Here is a 21059-nt window from a genome sequence, read left to right on the forward strand (position 1 = left end):
AGTCTTATTTGTTTTCTTGTTATTTAATATGGATAGCCTGAAAATTTCCCTCATTGTATTTTATTTAACTAACTACTTATTTCGTGCAATTTATATTTTTTCAACAGACCTGCTCAGCAAATTTAGCTGAATCATGTCAACCTGAAAACAGCCTATTTCTTGTCCAATTCTCTGCCCATGTTTATACAATGCTCCATGTACCATAAGCTCTTATTTCCTACAGTAATCTTTTGTGGTTCTTTAGTGAATACTTTTTGGAAATCTGAGCATGCATCTGAAGTTTTACCTTTACCCACCTTGATAACATCTTTAAAAGTTTTTATTAATTTGTCATGAACTACTTCCCTTTGATTAAAAAAAACCACTTAGACCCTGCTTCATTATTTGGATTTTATAAATGTACTGTTGTGACTAGTTTTATGATGAACTCCAGCTATTCCACAAATGAGTTGTTTGGCTAAATAGTTTATAATTTATTGCTTCTTGTCTTGGTCCATTCTTGAACAGGATGTTGCATTTATAGTTTTCCAAGATGGTTACAGAATCTCCACATGGTTTTGGAAGATCTGTTATCCAGTGCATCGTAAATCAGCCAATCATCATACTCCGAGGACTTGCAAATTAGAAGTAGCCCATTCTGCTTCAAAGCCTGTTCCTCCAATTAAGTTGACCATTACTGATCTGCTTGTAACTTAATTATGTATCTCCCTTTTTCTCTCTGCCACAGAAATCTTTTGCCATCTGTATCAATTTACCTTTGTCTTAATACACTAAAGACTCTACTTCTACTTCCAAACAAGAAATTCTGTCGATGCTGAAAATTTTGAGCAACACGTGCAAAATGCTGGAGGGATTCAGCGAGTTAGGCAGCATCTGTGGAGGGAAATAAACAATCAGTGATTCGGGCCAAATCCCTTCACCTGAAAGAGAACAGGAGTCAGAATAAGAAGCTGAGGGGAAGGATTACAAGATGGCAAGTGATGGGTGAGATCAGGTTGAGGGGGAAAGATGCATGAGTGGGGGGAGGGTAAGTCATAAGAAGCTGAGAGTGGACAGATGGAGGATGTAAAGGGCTGAAGGAGAAACTGCAGATTGGGGACCACTTCGTCAGGCATGGCTACGCATTTCAATTTAACTTCCCATTCCCCTTCTGACATGTCTCCATAGCCGTCTCCACTGTCACAGTGAGAAGGTTAGAGGAGCATTACCTCATTCTCCCTGGGTAGCCTCCAACCTTATGGCATGAACATCATTTTCTTTAACTTCTGGTAAATGCTCCCCTCCTCCTTTTTTTCATTCCGCTTTTTGGTTTCCCCTTCACTCTTTCTCATATTCTCATCTGCCCATCACATCCCTCTCGTGGTTTTCCTTCCTTTGTGCCATGGCCCTTTGTCCTTGTCTATTAGATTCCTCCTTCAGCTACTTATCTCTTCCACCTATGACATGCCAGCTTGTACTCTTCCCCCACCACCTTATACTGGCTTCCTCCCTTTCTGTATCCTGGTATCAAGTTTTAAATTATAGTTTCTAACATTTTCCTAACAACAGCTGTGAAACCAACTGGCCTGTAGTTTCCTACTTTATTTCCTCGAAGGATGGAGGGGATGGGAGTTACATTTGCTATTTTCAAATCTAATGGAACCCCATCTGTAGCAAGATAATATTGAGAATGTGAAGCCATCACATCCATCATCTTTGTAAGAATCAAGGATAAAGTACATATTGTCAGTGTCCTGCATTGACACTTCACTGGGTTTCACTTCCCTGATGGTACAAATTTTTTGATTCCTTCCCAATCCTACCTTCAGTTCTAAGTAACTTCTGAAATGTTACTTGATTCTCTATTATGGAAACTGCAATGTTTCTGTTCTGCCATCACCATTTTTATTCAGTTCAAATTTTTTAGCCTGTACACACTTTTGTGCAGAAGTATACTTTATACTTTTTTAAATCATTGATTATAATAGTTACCTTCAGCAAAAATCCCTTGTACTTGGAATACTCTCCTTAAAAGTGTGTCATTGCATCTTGACTGACTTTGCAGGACCTGAACTTACCTGTTAGTTAACTTTGCTTTCGTGTCCTCAAAATTGCCCCTGTTTAACTATAACATTTTAAACTTGTCTGCCTTTAGTCCCATCAGATTGCTTTATAATTTTTCCCAAGTGCTTGTTTTAAGTTTCTTCCTTTATTGTACCTTCTGATTATTTTCCTGGAAAGAATTTAATGACTTGCATCTTAAAGATTGATGGAAAATAGATTCAAATTTCAATTGTAATATTGATTTTGAATAGTTTGAACTGTATATTAATAGTTCTGATAAAGTATGATTAATATCTTGTTTACTTGATTTCTTGTTAATTACAGAAGAATTAGTATTTAGCATTAGGAATAAAATGGCCTGATAATTATAATCAACCACTGCAAATGATCCCTTCTGGGTGTGAATGTTTTTGTACGGCAGTAGTTTTGAATGTTTGATCTAAGCAGCTTTACCATAAGTACAGTGGAAATCTCACACTTGGATCAATCTGTACATGAAAATGCTGTTGTCTAATTTTTAACAGGCAAAGTTGTAACTAAGGAAAAAATTCAAGAGGCAAAAGAACTCTACAGAGAACATTTTCAACATGACGTTTTTAATGAGTGTGGCTGGAATTATATCCTTGAGGTGGGTGATTCAAGAATGTCAAGAAATAATTTTGTTTCAGCAACCTTTCAATTGTTAGTTCACTGTTCCACTTTCACCCTCCCCACCACACACACCTTTACTTCAAATCATTTAATTATTGCTAGGTTTCTACTGTTGTATGTTAGTCAGATTGCATTATTTTACATGAGCCTTAGTAATCAACCTGAACTCTTTGGTGAAAGTAAACTTAAAATCATTTACCTTCCATTCCTGGATGATCTTTCTTGAAAAGCATTTGGGCTCAAAGGTATTTAAATGTTTTGGTTCATCATACTGTGTACATTTTTAAACTGGCTGCTGAAGTCACAGTTGCTGTCTTTATTTAGTTATGGGTTATGTGCCCAGAATTGGTGCCTTTGCTGATTTCCATGGATAAAAATACTATATTTGTGCATGTTGTTTTTTGGCAGCTTTTATATAGGCACTTGATGTTGTTATTGTTTTTGAGGCCATAAGGCAGAGGAGCAGAATTTGGCTGTTTAGCCAATTGAGTCCGTTCTGCCAATCCATCATGGCTAATTTATTGTGAACCCCATTCTGAGTCCTTGATTTTTGAGACTGGACAGCACTCTGGTCCTAGACTTTCCCTATATTGGAAACATTCTCTCACTGTCCATTATCTCTAGGCATTTCAATATTTGGTAGGTCTCAATGAGATCACTCTCATTCTTCTAAACTCCAGCAAGCACCACAGGCCCCAGAACCATCAAATGCTCCTCATACATTAACCCTTTCATTCCCGGAATGACTCTTGTGAATCTCCACCGGACTCTCTACAGTGCCAGCACATCCTTTCTTAGATAAGCGACCCAAAACTTCTCACTGTGCCCCAAATGTAATCTGACCAGTGCTTTATAAAAATCTCAGTTTTATATCCTTGCTTTTATATTCCAATCTTCTCAAAATGAATGCTAACATTGCATTTCCCTTCCTTCCCTCTGACTTGACCCTCAAGTTAACCTTTTGGAAATCCTGCACTAGGGCTCCCAAGTCCCTTGTACCCCTGATCTCTGAATTTGCTCCCCAGTTAGAAAATAGACTTTGCCTTTATTCCTTTTACCAAAGAATGTGACCATAAACATCCCTACACTGTATGCCATTTGCCACTTCTTTACCCTTTCTCCCAAACTGCCCAAGTCCTTCTGCAGACTCCCTGCTTCTTCAACACTGCTGTTCCACTTATCTTTATATCATCCACAAATTTGGCCACAAACCCATCAATTCTGTCATCTAGGTCATTAACATATAAAGTGAAAAGAAGTGATCCCAGCAGAATACTGCTAGTCACCAGCAATAAAATCTAAAAAGCCCCCTCTTTATTTCCACTTTTCGCCTTCTGCCAGTCAGCCAATCTTCTATCCATACTAGTATCTTTCCTGTAATACTATGGTCTCTTGTTAAGCAGCCTTGTGTGTGGCAGCTTGTCAAAGGCCTTCTGAAATTCCAAATGAACATTATCCTCTGACTCTTCTCGGTCTGTCATGTCTGTTGAAAGGGGAAGCGATTAGATTCTTAGAATGTACTCTGTCAGTTACGTAAGAAATAAAAGGAAGACTTGCACTTCATGATTTGAAATGTCCCAGAGGTATTTGGGTCATAAAAACAGATATGCTCATTAACTAATTTTTCAATTTATGTAAAATATATTAGCTAGGACACTGGGATAATTCTCCTGCTCCTACAATATTACACAAAAGTGGACAGTTTGTGCCAGTCATCTAGCAACTTTCATCTCATGCTATCTTCCAGCACAAGCACTGTAGTCTTACAAATCTGTGCTCTTCAAGTACGCATCCAATTATTTTTAAATGTAGGTTGAGGAGGGGGGAAACGATACAGTTCTGCCATGCTGTTTCTGGGTTGAAAAACAAAATTCTTGATTTCCTCAGTGCTACTAGATACTTTAAACCTATTTCCTCTGGTTTTGACCTTTGCATAATTTATACATCTTCACCAAAATTCCTGTCTCCCTTTAAGCTCAAGCATATACTTTCCTGTTTTTCACTTCTGATTCTCTTCTGCACCATTCAATGTAGTTGCATTCCTTCTGTAATGAGTCTGGAATTGCATGGTACACAAGCTATTGGTTAGCTTAACTGACCTGAGCTAATTTCTCAGCTGATAGCAATTACATTTGTCACTTTAATTTCTTTATTCCGTTTGTTCTGCCGTAACTAGAACTAGGGGATATAGTCTCAAGATTCGGGGGAGTTAGATATGGTACAGAGGTGAGGAGGAACTGCTTTTCCCAGAGATTGGCGAATCTGTGTAATTCTCTGCCCAATGCAGCAGTGGAGGCTACCTCAGTAATTATATTTAAGACAAGGTTGAATAGATTTTTGCATAGTAGGGGAATTGAGGGTTATGGGGAAAAGGCAGGTAGGTGGAGAAGAGTCTATGGCCAGATCAGCCATGATCTTATTGAATGGCGGAACAGGCTCGATGGACCAAATGGCCTCCTCCTGCTCCTATTTCTTATTATCTTATAAGGATCGTCAGCTATACAGTTAAAGGTTCCTTGGTTCTGTCACACCATTCAGTATATAAGAAATGGCAGAATGTCCTTTAGTTTAGTTGCATCTCCTAAAATATGTTATCCCATAATCAAAATTAAATTTCAATTTCTTGTCTCCTGACAAACTGGAGACAGTTTGCATCTTTCAGCAGGATTCTGTCATTACTAAGTTAGTGATGTGGATCTTTTATTCAAATGAGAGGACAAATGGAATCATAAATTTAAAGACATTTTGTCAGTCTAGATTTTATGCTAAGCTCTGAAACACAACTCCCTTGCACGCTTTCCATCCTTGCTGGGTTGAGCGTCGAGCTAGCAACTCGACCTCGTTTTTTAAAAAAAAATGTTGAGAATGCTACAGAAACACCAGATAATGAGCAATCACCAAAAAGATCAGTGCAAAAAGCTTGTCATGACGGCACCCAGATGACTCCGCCAGGAGTTAAGGGCATTCTTCTTCCTGAAACACAACCTTTCTGACTTTAGGGAAAAATGCTACGAATTGAGCCACTACTGATAGCTGAAAATAACTTACTGAAATGGTTTAAAATTACTCATTCTTGTGCATTATAGTTTTGAGCTGTTTATTCTTTTGGCTTCTTGTAAAATCTTATTAATGTCAGTTGAGGGATATATATTAGCCAGGACACCTAGCCCTCAGATACTGACATCTCCTATCTTCAACTTGGGGATTCAACAGGACATCAGTTCAACATCTAACCTAAAAGTAAGGACTCTCAGAAGTACAGCATTCAAGCTATGGACATGTTTAGAATGTTACATGCAGTGATTAGTATCTATCATCGGTGTTATTTTTAAAGTAAAATTTCTAGCACAGGCATAGGATGTAAACAATGTAATAACGTCAAGGAGTACGGGTAATAGAAGCAGAAATAGTCTACTATTTCTCTGCACTCCACCATTCAGCATCATGAGTTTATCACAACTTTCCTGCTGAAATACCATAATTCTTTGATTGTCTTTTAATATCAAAACAGTCAGATGGTACATCTTCTTGGATAGAGAATTCCAAATATTCATTGTTTTCTGAGTTAGAAGGGTTTTTCTCTTCTTTGTTTTAAATGTCCAGCCCCCATATTGTGAGACTGGTCACTGATTCTTGATACCCCAGCTTGGGGAAATAGCATTTCACATATGCCACTTTGAACTCCATAAAACATTTGTACACTTAACTCTACAAAGAAAAAAGCCTTTTAGCCCAACTCATTCATGTTGACCAAGACGCCCATCTAACCTTGTCCCAATTGCCTGCAGTTGGCCCATGTCCCTCTAAACTGGGAAGTTCCCAACCTTTTTTATGCCATGCATCCCTGCCATTAACCGAGAGGGCCATGGATCAGGAGTTGGGAACCCCTGATATAAGCCTTTCTGATCTATGCCCACAAGTCTGGAGAAGGTAGGCTGAATTCACCTAATCCCTTCTTTGTGACAACCTCATCATCAATCTGGTGAGCTTTTGCTGTACTATTGTTTCAAGTGTTTCCTTCCTCAGACGGTGTGCTTGCATTCTCTGGTCAGAAGGCAACATACTGTTTTGCTGTCTTTAATTGCCTGTAGTATGTGCATTATAACTTGCAGTAATTTGTGTGCTTAACACCTAGGTCTCTCTGTGCACCATCACCTTTTGATCATTTTGCTTCCCGAAACAGATATTTTTTGAAATCTTTAGTGAACACAATTCCTGCAATATAGAGAAGTGCTTTTGAGGATGGTTGCTAGATGATGATTTTGTGTTGTATAAGAGACATGCTAAATCATCGGTGATACTGGGGAAAATATTTTTAGAAGGGGAAACAATGTTTTAATAACATTGAAGAGGAGGTTGGGGTGTTGCAAAGTTTGGCAGAAATGTGTATTTGAGGGAGCTGAATTGCACTCATGTCCAAAGAGAATATTGGTGTCTGCAATGGGAAAGGTAGTTTGATCATTGGGAATTTACTGCAGTTATCAAATCTGGTAACTTAGAGTAGAAGAAGCTGAGAAAGTTTTTAACCACAGCTTTCGTTTTTTCTCTCATGTCCAGGCAAATTTCCAAACTATTTTGTTTTAATTTTGGTTGTTGCTTTTTTTGGTCAGTAAATGGAATGAATGATGTTGCTGATGGGGCGGGGGGGAGGGGGTGTTGTATTTCGCTTTTCAATGTTTATAGCCAGCATTTTTCATCAAGGTTCCCGTAGTGTATTAAAATGTACTAGATTTGGATTTTATTTAAAAATGCTGTTATCTTGCTTTTCGATTATGATTTTCCATTATAGAAACATGATGGTCACCTTCCAATAGAAATCAAGGCTGTACCTGAAGGAAGTGTCATTCCACGGGGAAATGTTCTCTTTACAGTTGAAAATACAGATCCTGAATGTTATTGGTTAACTAATTGGGTTGAGGTATGTATGCAGTTTTTGTTGTTTTGGGCTGAAAAATATTTGCAGCTTCCAGATTATTGTAGATATTCCCTTAATTGTACTGTATTTTGTTTGCACACCAAATATTCTTTTGTGAAGTGAACTTGTATTTTCTTCTTCTAGACTTGCCTCGTTCAAACTTGGTATCCAATTTCTGTAGCTACTAATTCCAGAGAGCAGAAGAAAATTTTGGCCAAGTATTTAATGCAGACTGCTGGTAATTTGGATGGACTAGAATATAAGCTTCATGATTTTGGCTATCGAGGTGTTTCCTCTCAAGAGGTAAGATATTTATTTTTCTAAAAGAATTGGAACTGAATAACTAGAGGCCTAGCCAAGAGATCAGCCAGATGAACAAATTGCTTGAAGTTTTAAATTCACTAAGGTTATTTCCATTTTGCATTCATTACCAAAGGGTGAATTGTAGATTTAAGAATTGTTACGTAGGTGTGAAGCAAGAATGACGATAGAATAGTGTGGTTAAACATTTTTACTGAGTCACATTCTTGTTCTAAGAGTCAAGATATCAGTAGGGCACAGGATTTTAAGGAGAAACATAGTTAGGATAAGACTCATGGCAAATTAACTTCCTTGCTCATGCTGAATGTTAACACAACAGGATACGTGAGACTCCAGATTACTTTCAATTAATTGAATCTGAATTTATTTATTTAAAGTTGGTCTATGCTGATATTAGTGCTTTTTAAATACGAAGTTACATAGCAGAACCATTTGATCCTGCTCTGCCATTCAGTAAAGATCATTGCCGATGATGAACTTCATACCAACATCCTGTCCCCATATTTCTTGGTTCGCAAACCATCCAGGAATGTCTTGGATCATTAAATCAGGTGAAAATTGAGTGCAATTAAATGCCAAACTACCTCGTCACTCTGAGGTGAAGAATTACAAATATTCAGAGTCTCTTTGTATGAAGAAATTTTTCCTTGATCCAGACCTAAATGCAATCTTTATTTGGAAACAATGACCGGTAGTCAAGATAACTGAGCAAAGATCGCATCCTCCTTGGATCTGCCATTCTGAGCTTCCAAGAATTTCTGTACATCTCAATGAGGTTGCTGTATACTAGAAAGTAGAGGCCGAGTGCATTCTACCCGGCCTCGTATGACAAGCCCACTATCTCAGGAGCCAGTCTTCTGAATCTTATACTACAATATCTCAATGACAACTATCCTCTTAGATAAGGAGCCCAAAATTGCTCATGTTACACTGAGGACCAACATAAGAGTATTAAGATGTTTTTCATATTATATTCAAATCTTCTTGCAGTAAAGGTTAACATACCATTTTATCTGTTGCACATGTGATTATTGCACAAGGACGTACATAATTCTTTAAACATCAAAATTCCCAACTCTCACTGTTTAAAGCGAGTGTCGTATTTTGTATGCTTCGATATGTTCGCCCAGGTGTCATAATAGAAGTTCTCCTTTTAGACGGCAGGAATAGGGGCATCTGCTCATCTAGTAAACTTCAAAGGAACTGATACAGTTGCAGGAATCACAGTAATCAAGAAGTATTATGGAACAAAGGACTCCATGCCAGGCTTTTCAGTGCCAGCAGCAGAACACAGGTAAATCCCTGGATAATTAAACTTACTTTTGCATAATAAATGCTTTATAATGTGTTGTGAAGGAAATTTGACTTTGAAACTGCATATGTGGTTACTATAAGATTACTATATAATCTATATATTATTGATCTAAATGAATATTCATATTTGTGGACATCGCTTCATCATTTGAATCTTGAAACAATACTTGTACTCTAGTCAAATTGTTATATTTAGTTGTTTTGAAGTTCGATTTATTTTGAATTTTCATTTATGTTCAAATTTCAAAACTCACTCCTATCCCAAGAAATGAGTTCTTGCGATGTAAAAAAAGTTTGTGACCCTTTTTGCTGTTGCCTGGTTTTCTGTACTCATTAAACTCTTGGGTAACTCTTTACCCAATTACTCATAAAATGTGGTCTGATCTTCATCCAAGTCACGATAATAGATGAACCCAATCTGCCTAAACTAATAGCACACAAATAGTTGTACTTCTCATCAATACTGAGTACACAGTCACAATCTAGGTTCAAAAAAGTATATGAACCTCTGGGGTAATGCCTTCTACAAAAGCTATTTGGAGTCGGATGTTCTGATCAATTAGATGAGATTGCAGGAGTACCCTGCCCTATATAAAAAAAAAACACATTAAAGTCAGGGTACTGACAGAGCGTGCTTTTGAAAAGATGTTTATGTGCAAAATGCCTTGATCAAAACAACTTTCAGGGGACTTTAAGAGATGAAAAAAAATCCAAGGATAACAGCAAAAGACCTGCAGAAATCTCTAGAACTTGCTAAAGTCTCTGTTCATGTGTCCACTATAAGAAAAACACTGAACAAGAATGGTGCTCATAGAAGGACACCACAGAGGAAACCACTGCTCTCCAAAAAAACACTGCTGCACATCTCAAGTTTGCAAAAGATCACTTGGATGTTTCACAACACTCCGGGATAATGTTCTATGGACAGTTGAGACAGAAGTTGAACTTTGGGCAGAATTGCTTTCTGCTTTGCTGCCTCAGGGCCCGGACAGCTTGCAATCATTGAGGGAGCAATGAATTCAAAATTGTATCAAGGCATTTTACAGGAGAGTGTCATGGTAGCAGTCCATCACCTGAAGCTTAATTGAAATTGAATGATGCAACAAGGCAATGATCCGAAACACAAGAGTAAATTAACAACAGAATGGTTTAAAAAGAAGAAAATTTGTGTTTTGAAATGTCCAGGTCAGAGTCCAGATCTTAACCCAATTGAGATGCTATTGCATGACCTGAAGAGGACTGTTCATGCAAGGTATCCCAGAAATATTGAATAAACTGAAACAGTTTTGTCTAAAGGAATGGTTTTTAAAATTCCTCCTTGCTGTTGTGCAAATCCTTTCAGCAGTTACTGGAAACGTTTTGTGGAGGTTATTGTTGCAAACAGAGGTTCTACCAGTTATTAAATATAAGGGTTTATGTACTTCTTCCAGCCTGGACTGTGAATGATTGTGAACAATGTGTTCAATTAAGATGTGAAAAGTATAATTTTTTTGTTATTAGTTTAGGCAGATTGTGTTTGTCAATTAATGTGACTTAGATGAAGATTAGGCCACATTTTATGAGTAATTAATGCAGAAAGCCAGGTAATGGCAAAGGATTCACAAACTTTTTCTTGCAACAGTAATTACTCCATTTGAGATTTACATTGAGAGCTTCTAAGAATATTATTGTACAGGTTTAATATTCTCCATGTTGTATAAACTTCAGTTATGGTACCAATCTCTGCAACAGTCTTTAAGAAATTGGGGTTTTGATCACTTCTTATCACTTGTTCTTTACTTAAAAACTCTTGTCAGTTTATCCAATGAAGTTCTTTTGGATTCTAATTTAATTTCTTGCTTTCACATAAATTGTGTGTATTATTGGGTCATCCTCTTCCTGCATGTGTTATGAAGAGCTAAATTTTTGGTACCTTTGTTGCGTTCAAAATATCTGTAAGCACTTGACAAAATGAAGTATTCCTAAATCACAGCCCAACTGTTATATAGAGAACTTGACAGACAATTTATGCCCAGTAAGTTCTCATAAACACCACCAAAAGTAGTGTGATAATGACCAAATGATCTGCAAGTAATGTTAAATCGAAGTAAAATTACCAGGTAACAGGAATAAATGGTGCCCTATAATTTTTTTCTGTGTCCAGCTGAGAGCATAAAATAATCAACCTTAGATAAAATTGAATGAGATCAATGTGACATCTCATCAAAAAGAAGACGCCCTCATTACACAGTGAATAGTACATCCAACTTAAGGACAACTTGTACTTACAAACCGAGGAAGGAGAACGCAGTCCGCCATTTTAAGTCATTGCCGTTGACACTGTGTTGAGTGTGCAACTTTGTATTTGGCTTAAATTTTTCTTAGCAAGATTCACCCTGATCCGGCCCCCCCCGTTCCGGTTGGCTGGTGGCGCAGTGAGATCAGCGCCGGGCTCGAGAATGGAGGTTCCCGAGTTCGATCCAGTGACAGACCGCTCCCGTGCCGGGTTGATGTCAAGCTCTTAAGTCGACCTCATATTTTAAAAAAACACTGCCACCTCCAGTTTAAATTCCCATGCGGAATATTGTGGAGGATCAAATACCCAAACCCAGCACAGCCCCTACTTGTCCCATTTAACCTGTCTCACTGCGATGGTCCTTAGGACCCAGCGGAATTCAGGACCTGCTGCCCACAGTGTTTCTGTTCCATTGACGGGATAGAACAATGGGATCGGGAAGCGATCACGATTGAAAATAAAGTGGAAATAAAGCATTCGGAAAGAGGTGAAATGCCATTGGAAAAGCGTTAGGCTACAGTTGGTCAACAATCGGAACAATTTTAAAGGATAAAGTGAGGATAATGGAGCATGTGAAAGGCCCTGCCCCAGTGAAAGCTACAATTATTACTAAGCAACACAGTGGTTTAATTATTGGAATACATACATTTCTTAAGTGTTTTATATGCATAGAAAGGTAAAATATATTCTAAGACAAACATTTGACTAACTGATGCTAAATAATACTGGATGTACTTGTTCGGACTTACATACAAATCCGACTTAAAGATGGACCCAGGAATGGAGCTCGTTCGTAACCCGGGGACTGCCTGTATTGATACTTGTGGTTAAATCTCTGGAGTAGAGTTCGAATGAGTTAGATTCTGACAGGCTAACTATTACCAACTGAATCAAAACATTACTGAAAATGGCTGTTACCTAAACCTTATGTTCCATGTGTCATTATTTTGAGGATTTCCTTTTTAACCTAACAGGAAAAAACAAGTGAAACTAAGTAAAAGCCAAATTTGCTAACAAGTAATTCTGACAAAGTATTAGCTGTGCTCAGGAATTATTTTTTAATTTGTATTCCAAAGCCAAGGCTACATTTTGACCATTTTGTTTTTGTTTGTGTGTCATAGAATGTCTTTTAGCTATAGGTGCTTTATGGTTATTTTACAGTTGTATACCTGTTTATCATTTGGGTTGCTTCTTGAATAGTTTCTATATTTCCTTTCTATGAGCAGTACAATTACAGCATGGGGAAAAGACTGTGAAAAAGATGCCTTTGAACACATAATGAAGACGTTTTCTACTGTGCCTGTATCAATTGTCAGTGACAGTTATGATATATATAATGCTTGTGAAAAAATCTGGGGTGAGGACTTAAGAGGTTTGATAGAAGGAAGGAGTCCTGAAGCTCCACTCATTATTCGGCCAGATTCAGGAAATCCACTTGATACAGTTTTACAGGTAACTTGTTTCTCTTCTTAGAATATAGTTTCTAGTTTAGAGGTGTTTGAATGAATTGAATATCTCCTAAAAAAACAATTGTGCTAAAATTACAAAGCATACATCAGAAGTATATAAGATAAATTGGGAAGGGCACATTAAATACATCTATGTGGGAACTGAAATGGTAAAATAAAACATTTTATATGGAAAACTCTGATAATCTGGCACCTTGGGATTTTGTTAGTTCTGGACTGGCATATTTTCAGGACTATTGGATGTTAATCCCAATAATAGACAAACAATTTTTTTCTGCATCATTTGTGCATGGTGTACAGTAATACAAATTTTCAAGTGAATCCCAATTAATTTAAAGGGAGTGCAAAATATACAAGTGCTCTGGACCCTGGTTCTACTTGCACCCTATCCATGTTCACGATTCCTAGTGCTTCAGGCTCACACCTAGCTTATCGTCTGGATCCTGGCTGCCCTGCTTGCCCTCTAGATCTCTGCCTCACATTCTGTATTAATAAGTGAACCAAATGCCAGATCATGAGAATTTCTGACTATTGGGAGATTATTAGAATTTTATTGTAGTTTGTATTTAGAAATATAATTTATATATTTGATTTTATAAGAATTTTATTTAATCTTGGTTGTTTTGGCCGACAAGGTTCCACTTGCTGTTTGACTTAACTCCAATTGTACCTGAAATTGCTTTTTAAAAATAAGTTTCTGTAAGCAAACTGCTATTTGGTATGCTCTAGAAATGAAACAGAAAGCAGATCAGAACTCAACCTACTAAACAGTTGATTTTTTTTTTTGGAGTAACTAAGTGCTTCTTAAGACGAGCATTTCAGTTTAAAGTGTGAGTATTCAAAGTAAAGTGAAGCTAGATCATGACTTGTTGTGTAAGGATTTCCTATACGGTCAAATTCTGCATTTACAGGGACAGTTGAGCTACATGGCCTGGAAATGGGCCCTTCTATCAACTCATCCATGCTGACCAAGTTCCTCAAATGATCTAGTCCCCTGCCTGTTTTATGGCCTGTATTCCTCTAAATCTTCCGCATCTGCAATTCCCCAATGCCTCTTAAATGTATCTGCCTCTGCTACTTTCTCTGGCAGGACATTTCACATATCCTCCACTGTCTTGTGTGGAAACAATTGCTCTTCAGGTTCTTTCTTAAATCATTCCCCTCGCTTTAAACCTATGCTACTAATTTTGGACTCCCCTGCTCTAGGGTTAAAGATTTTATCTATTCATCTTGTGTAAGACCATAAGACATAGGAGCTGAACTAGGCAATTCAGCCCATCGAGTTTGCTCCGCCATTCCATCATGGTTGATCCTGGATTCCACTCAACCCCATACGTCTTGCCTTTTCACCATAACCTTTGATGCCATGACCAATCAAGAAACTATCAATTCTTGCTTTAAATATACCCACAGTCTTGGCCTTCACAGCTGTCTGTGACAGAGCATTCCACAGAATTACAACTTTCTAACTATAAAAAAAATCACTCCTTTCCTCTGTTCTAAAGGGTCACCTTTCAATTTTGAGGCTGCTCCCTCTAATTTTGGACACCCCTACCACAGGAAACATCCTCTCCACGTCCACCTTATCTAGTCCTTTCAACATTCAGTAGGTTTCAATGAGATTCCCCCACATTCTTATAAATTCCAGTGAATACAGGGCCAAAGCTGCCAAGCGCTCCTGATATGGACTAGTGTCTTATAAAGGATAAGCATGATTTCTTTGTTTTTATTCTACTCCCCTTGAAATAAATGCCAACATTGCATTTATCATCTTTATCACAGACTCCATCTGTAAATTAACCTTCTGGGAGTCTTGCACAAGGACTCCTAAGTCCCTCTGCACCTCTGATGTTTGAATCTTTTCCCTATTTAAATAATCTACACTTTTTTTTCCTTTTACCTAAATGCATTATAATACATTTCCCAAAACTGAATTATCATATATTTACCACACTTTTTGCCCATTCTTCCAATTGATCTAAGTTCTTTTGCAGCCACATTTCTTCCTCAGCATTATCAATCCTCCACCTATCTTCATATCATCTGCAAACTTTGCCACAAAGCCATCAACTTCATAATCTAAATCATTGGCAAACAATTTGAATAGTAGCGGTCCCAATACTGACCCCTGAGGAACACCACTAGTCACTGGTAGCCAATCAGAAAAGGCCCCCTTTGTTCCCACTCACTGCCTCCTACCTGTCAGCCATTCCTCTATCCATGCCTGTATCTTTCCTGTAATACCATGGGATTTTATCTTGTTAAGCAGCCTCGTGTGGCACCTTATCAAACACCTTCTGAAAATCCAGGTAAATGACATCCACCACCTCTCCTTTGTTTACCCTGCTTGTTACTTCCTTGAAGAATTCTTAACAGATTTGTCAGGCAAGATTTTCCTTTATTGAAACCATGCTGACTTTGATTTACTTTGTCATTAGTCTCCAAGTACCCCAAAACCTCATCCTTAATAATAGATTCCAACACTTTCCCAACCACTGAGGTTAGGCTAACTGGCCAAGAATTTCCTTTCTTTTTCCTTCCTCCCATCTTAAAGAGTGGAGTGACATTTGCAATTTCCAGGACCATGCCAGAAGCAAGTGATTCTTGAAAGATCATAACCAATGTATCTGCTATCTCCTCAACAACCTCTTTCAGAACTCTGGGATGTAGTTCATCTGGTCCCCCTTACTTGTCCACCTTAAGACCTTTCAGTTTGCCTTGCATTTTTTCCCTTTATAATAGCAATGACATTCCCTACTGCTCCCTGACACTCACAGACTTTTGGCACACAGTTAGTGTCTTGTTTCTTTGTTCCCCATTACTTGTCATCAGCATCATTTTCCAGTGGTTCAATATCAATTCTCACCTCCCTTTTACTCCTTCATATAACTGAAAATAACTTCTGGTATTATTCATATTATTGGCTAGTTTGCCCTCATATTTCATCGTTTCCTTTCTTATGGCTTTTTTAGTTACCCTTTGTTGGATTTTAAAATCTTCCTAATTGTCCATATTCCCACCCATTTTTGCTACATTAGATGCTCTTTCCTTGGCTTTTATGTAGTCCTTAACTTCCCTTGTCAGCCATGGTTGCCTAACCCGGTCATTTGAGAACAACTTTTTCTGTGGGACATATCTATCCTGCACCTTATGAGCTATTCCCAGAAACTTCAGTCACCAACACTTTGCCTTCATACCCGCTAGTATCCCTCTCCAATCCTCCTGGGCGAACTCCTCTGTAATTCCCTTTATTCCATTGCAATACTGATACAAATTGCAGTATGAATTCAATCATATTATGATCACTGCCTCTTAAGGGTTCTTTTACCCAACACCCAATCTAAGGTGGCTTTTCCCCAAGTAGAGTCAAGCACAAGCTGCTCTGAAAAGCCATTCAACAAATTCCCCCTCTTGGGATCTGACACCAACCTGATTTTCACAATCTCGTTGCATATTGAAGTCCCCCGTTACAATTATGATGTAACACTTATTTCATGCCCATTCCAGCTCCCTTTGCAATTTCAATCCCATATCTTGGCTACTGTTTGGCTATAGCTCTAGTAAACCTGCCCACAATGATATTGGTACCCATTGGATTCAAGTGTAACCTGTCACTTTTATACAGGCCACACCTGCCCCAGAAGAGGTCCCAATGATCTAGAAATGTGAATCACTGCTCCCACTTCAAATCTTGCTCTTGTGGTTTTATAAACCTGTACAAATTAACCCCTCCCCAGCCTCAAGGGAGAAATTATAGCCATTCCAGCTTCTGCTAAGAACCTATGCCCTCTAGAGCTAGTAACTTCCTTGTGTATTTTTTTGCACCGACTTATTGATGTGCTTCCTATAGCAGGGTGCCCAGAACTGCAATACTCCACATGTGGCCATATCAACCTCTTGTATGGCTCTAAGAATGAGACTCAAATATTGAAATAGTCAACTTATTTAAAGAGGAAACTGAATTGATATTTGAGCTATACCCTTCACTTAAGGTCAGAGGCTGCAACCATCATTTTAAATGGGTCTTTTCATTGACACATGTGACCAGAGATGAGTTAAGATTAAAAGCTGATTGCAATTGCTCATTCCTGAATTTTAAAATAAACATAATATTCTTTTTCAGAAAAGATGACAAAACAAACTGAATAAACTGCAGAGATATTTGTAATGAGCAGCATAATGGAATTGATTATTGGGAACAAAATTAAGGATAAAATGTAACATTTTTATCAGATGGGTGGAGCAGATTCTGCTGTACTATGTTGCTTTTTTGTATATTAAATGGATGTGGCTTAACAATTCGATATTGGGTGCTCTGTGCATAAAGTCCTAATTAAGTTTTGTACTAAAAGTTCCTTTGCAAGCTTAAAGCATCAGTTATCATGGTGTTAAAGAATTAACTGAAAGGGATTAGAAAGAGAATGTTGGCTGGGTGACTGCATTCAACATAATACTCAGAAATTTGCCGCAAGGATTCCTTTGAGTTACATCAGAGTAAATTTGCAGATATTACAAGAGATTATTTAAAATTTAGGAAAGCAACTGACAAACTAGAGAATTGGATTGTTTCCAATCTCCAGAATCAACTCATATGCACTCTTGAAGTAAGAGGCAATTAGGGATAGTTTTGCCTTGTAAACCCACAAGAGCTTTCTGAAATCAATAGAAAATTGTTTGAATCTTCTGAATTTGTTCCTGAAGTTTGCATTTGTGTAATTCAATACTGGTATCTGCTTTTCACATGCATTTTCTCAATTCCCTTAAAGTAAATTGTTTAAATAATTGTCTTTTACAAAATTATCAAAATCTTAATTGTTTGATCAACAGGTTCTTGAAATACTTGGGAGGAAATTTCCACCAATCGAAAACTCTAAAGGCTATAAAGTATTTCCACCGTTCTTGAGGGTCATTCAGGGAGATGGTGTGGATATCAACACTTTACAAGAGGTAATAGTGGTCAGTCCAGAAAAGTAGTCACTTGTATCTGGTTCTCTTTTCCTGAGAGCTGTTTGTAACTATAACTGCTTGTAAGTCAGAAATGAACAAAAACGGTATGTGGGAGAGGATCACAGAATCAGTTGTGACGGAAGAGCAGCTGCCAGCCAGCTTTACTGACTCTGTGAGCAAGTCTGCTTGGTGCTCGCAGCTCTGCTGGGCTCAATATTAGCCCCTAATTATTGGATTTGGTGATGGTGAGGCACTCGGAAGTACCCCATTCTCCTCCACTCCTACCAAAGTGCAAACAGCCCCCAACATTTAACAGCTTTTTAAATCGCATTGTCATAAGTTCTTCCATTACTACCTCTGGCAGCCTGTTCCAGGCATATACTGTACTACCCTTTATTTTTTTTAAAAAAGACACTTGCCTTGCACATTTATTTCAAACTTCCTCCTCTCATCTTTAATGCTTGTCTTCTAGTACTTCTTTTTACCCTGTTCATTTCAATATGTTATAAACCTCTATCAGGACTGCCTCCAATACTCTAGAGAAAACAACTTCTGCACCCTTTCCAAAGCTTTCACATTCTTCATGTAATGCGGTGACGAAAATGGCACACTGCCAGAATTGCACATAATTATACAAGATAAAAATCATGTCAGATTTGAAAATAAATTGACCTGATAGCGATTGCCAACTCCAATTATCTAATATCCTTTACAAGAGGAAGCATCTTTCACTTTCCTTTTCGAGAAAGACTCATTGTCTGAAATTGTTGAATTCAAAATTTTATTCCAAATCATGCATGTGTTTAGATAGAAGATAGGGTGCCGTTCCTCGGGTTTGAATTAGGTATTAATGGAGTAGTGTAGAAACCAAAGGCACAGAGGTCAAGGTGGACTGGAATGGAGAATTAAAGTGACAGAGAACTGGAAGCCTGTGGTCATATTTGAAGACTTAATGACAACATTCTGCATTTATTTTCTCTGATACAGATGTGCTGGCATTGAATCACTGCCTTTTTAATTGTTCATTAAACAAACAGTTTGTTAATCTTCATTGCAAGAGCATGTGAGTACAAGTGTAAAGACTTGTTGCTTCATTTATTCAGAGCCCTGGAGAAACTACATAAGAATCTTGAGCAAAGTCAAGTCTCCCTAATGATGAAAGGATATACAATAGATTCTGGTTAATTGGGACAAAAGACTTTTGCAGAACAGTTTATAACTATTGTCAGTCATGTGCACTTCTGTGGCTGTTAGACACTTTACCATGATTAGAACGAACAGTTTTTAAATAGTATCAGTTCTATGTTTTTGTATTCAGAAAACAGTTATATTTGTCACTTATAGTTGGTTAGAAATAAGCAGTAAGACAATTTCAGAACTGTCAGATTTGTATGAAAGTGGTCCATTATGTCTGCACTGAATTTTTTCATTTACAGTTAATCAAAAGAACAGCAGTATACACTGAATTTATTCCTCTGTTAATAACTATTAGGAATCAATACAGTTTTTTGGTATTGTTATTAGTATTAGTATTAAATGTTTTAATTTGTTCTATATCTATACCTTTTAAACTGTTTCCATGAAACTTCGGCTAATTGGAGCAGTTGCTTAATTGAGACAATGTACTGGGCCTGATTTGCCCCAATTAACTGGAATCTACAGTATTTACAAGATTGGCCTTTGGCATGTTGAGTTTGTTATAAGCAGAGAGATTAAGCAGACAGGACCTACACTCTCTGAAGCTTGATGAAAGGTAACCTCATTGAAATATACAAGATTCGTCTCAAAGGGCTAGATTATTAGAGTGAATGGTAACAGGTTTACTCTTCCAGAGTGAACAGAGATGTTCTGTGAACAGGTCACCCAGTAAGGTGTTTATTATTCAGGAAGGAGTTAAGAAGAAAAATTTTCACACAGTGAGTAATGAACCTTTTGGAATTTTCTATCTTGGAGAGTTGTGGAGATTCAGTGGCTGAGTATTTTCAAATAGTTTGGAATTAGGCGACTGTGGTGTTAGTTCAGGAAAATGAACTGGGGAGATTTAATAGAGCTATACAAAATTGAGCCTGTAGGTGCAGTTGATGCAATCACAACTTAGGCTGGGTGAGACTGTAACTAGAGGTCATAAGTTAAGTTTGAAAGGTGAAATACTTGAGGGGTAACTTCGCTTAGGATGGTGCAAGTGTGGTATGAGCTGCCAATAGGAATGGTGGATGTGGGTTCATTTTCAACATTTAAGAGAAGTTTGGATAAATACATGGCTAAGAGGAGTATGGAGGGCAATGGTCTGGGTGTAGGTCAACTAGGCAGAATAATTTGGTATGCATTAGATGGGCTGAAAGGCCTGTTTCTGTGCTCTAATGCTCAGACTGATCTGCAGGATTCCCTCTACCTAACCCACCCACACACCCACCCCCCCAGCAGCTGCTGTATTACAACATCTTGTTTTCCTCTCCTTTGTCCATGCTCATCTCCCCCCAATGCATCTGCTATAAACAGTATTATAACATATATTCACACCACTGGCATTTGTCACTTAACGACCTTGGTCTTCATCTTATGACAAAGGTTCTCTTTGTTCTTTCTACTCTTCTCTGCAGCTTCAAACAGCAGGTATCTTGAGTATCACTAGCATTTTCTGTTTTTATTTCATTTTCTAGTGCTTACGTTTGGAGTTGGGACAGATTGGAAATGCTAATGGTTGAATGTAAAATATCACATATGAACAGACGTGTAAATTATACTATCTGTTTTCTAGATTTATTTAACCTTTGATCTGTTCAGTAATTATGCAATTAAATTAAATTCTGTGATCATTCTTTTGAATAAAGTTGCATCAGACCAATAAGATTACTTAGGGGGGAAAAGGTAAAAGATTATCCTCTTCTGGTTTTCTGGAAAACATAGAAAACATCTTAAGTGGACTAAAGATTAAGATGAGATATTTAACTTCGTTCATGTGGAAAGGTGTAGGAAAATTCCATTCAGAATGCTGCATCAAGTGAGGAGAGGACTACATCAAACAAGCAGAATAAATCACTCCTAACTTTTATAGGGAGGGTTGGAAGGTTACAATCTGATGAAATTATAAAATGGCAGAGAAACTATTGGCTGAAAGTCTTGG

General features: G+C 37.7%; 1 protein-coding gene across 1 annotated transcript in view; it reads left to right on the forward strand.

The window, feature by feature from the left end:
• Nucleotides 1–21059, forward strand: part of nampt1 (nicotinamide phosphoribosyltransferase 1) — a 47666-nt gene that overhangs the window by 17568 nt on the left and 9039 nt on the right. The window contains exons 3-8 of the mRNA XM_073059047.1: nucleotides 2568–2671; nucleotides 7484–7612; nucleotides 7754–7912; nucleotides 9088–9224; nucleotides 12746–12971; nucleotides 17816–17935. Of these exons, the coding sequence (XP_072915148.1) occupies nucleotides 2568–2671; nucleotides 7484–7612; nucleotides 7754–7912; nucleotides 9088–9224; nucleotides 12746–12971; nucleotides 17816–17935 (875 nt within the window). The remainder of the gene's footprint in view (nucleotides 1–2567; nucleotides 2672–7483; nucleotides 7613–7753; nucleotides 7913–9087; nucleotides 9225–12745; nucleotides 12972–17815; nucleotides 17936–21059) is intronic.

The sequence above is a fragment of the Hemitrygon akajei genome, chromosome 10, assembly GCF_048418815.1.
Source record: "Hemitrygon akajei chromosome 10, sHemAka1.3, whole genome shotgun sequence".
In the NCBI taxonomy this organism is placed as follows: domain Eukaryota; kingdom Metazoa; phylum Chordata; class Chondrichthyes; order Myliobatiformes; family Dasyatidae; genus Hemitrygon; species Hemitrygon akajei.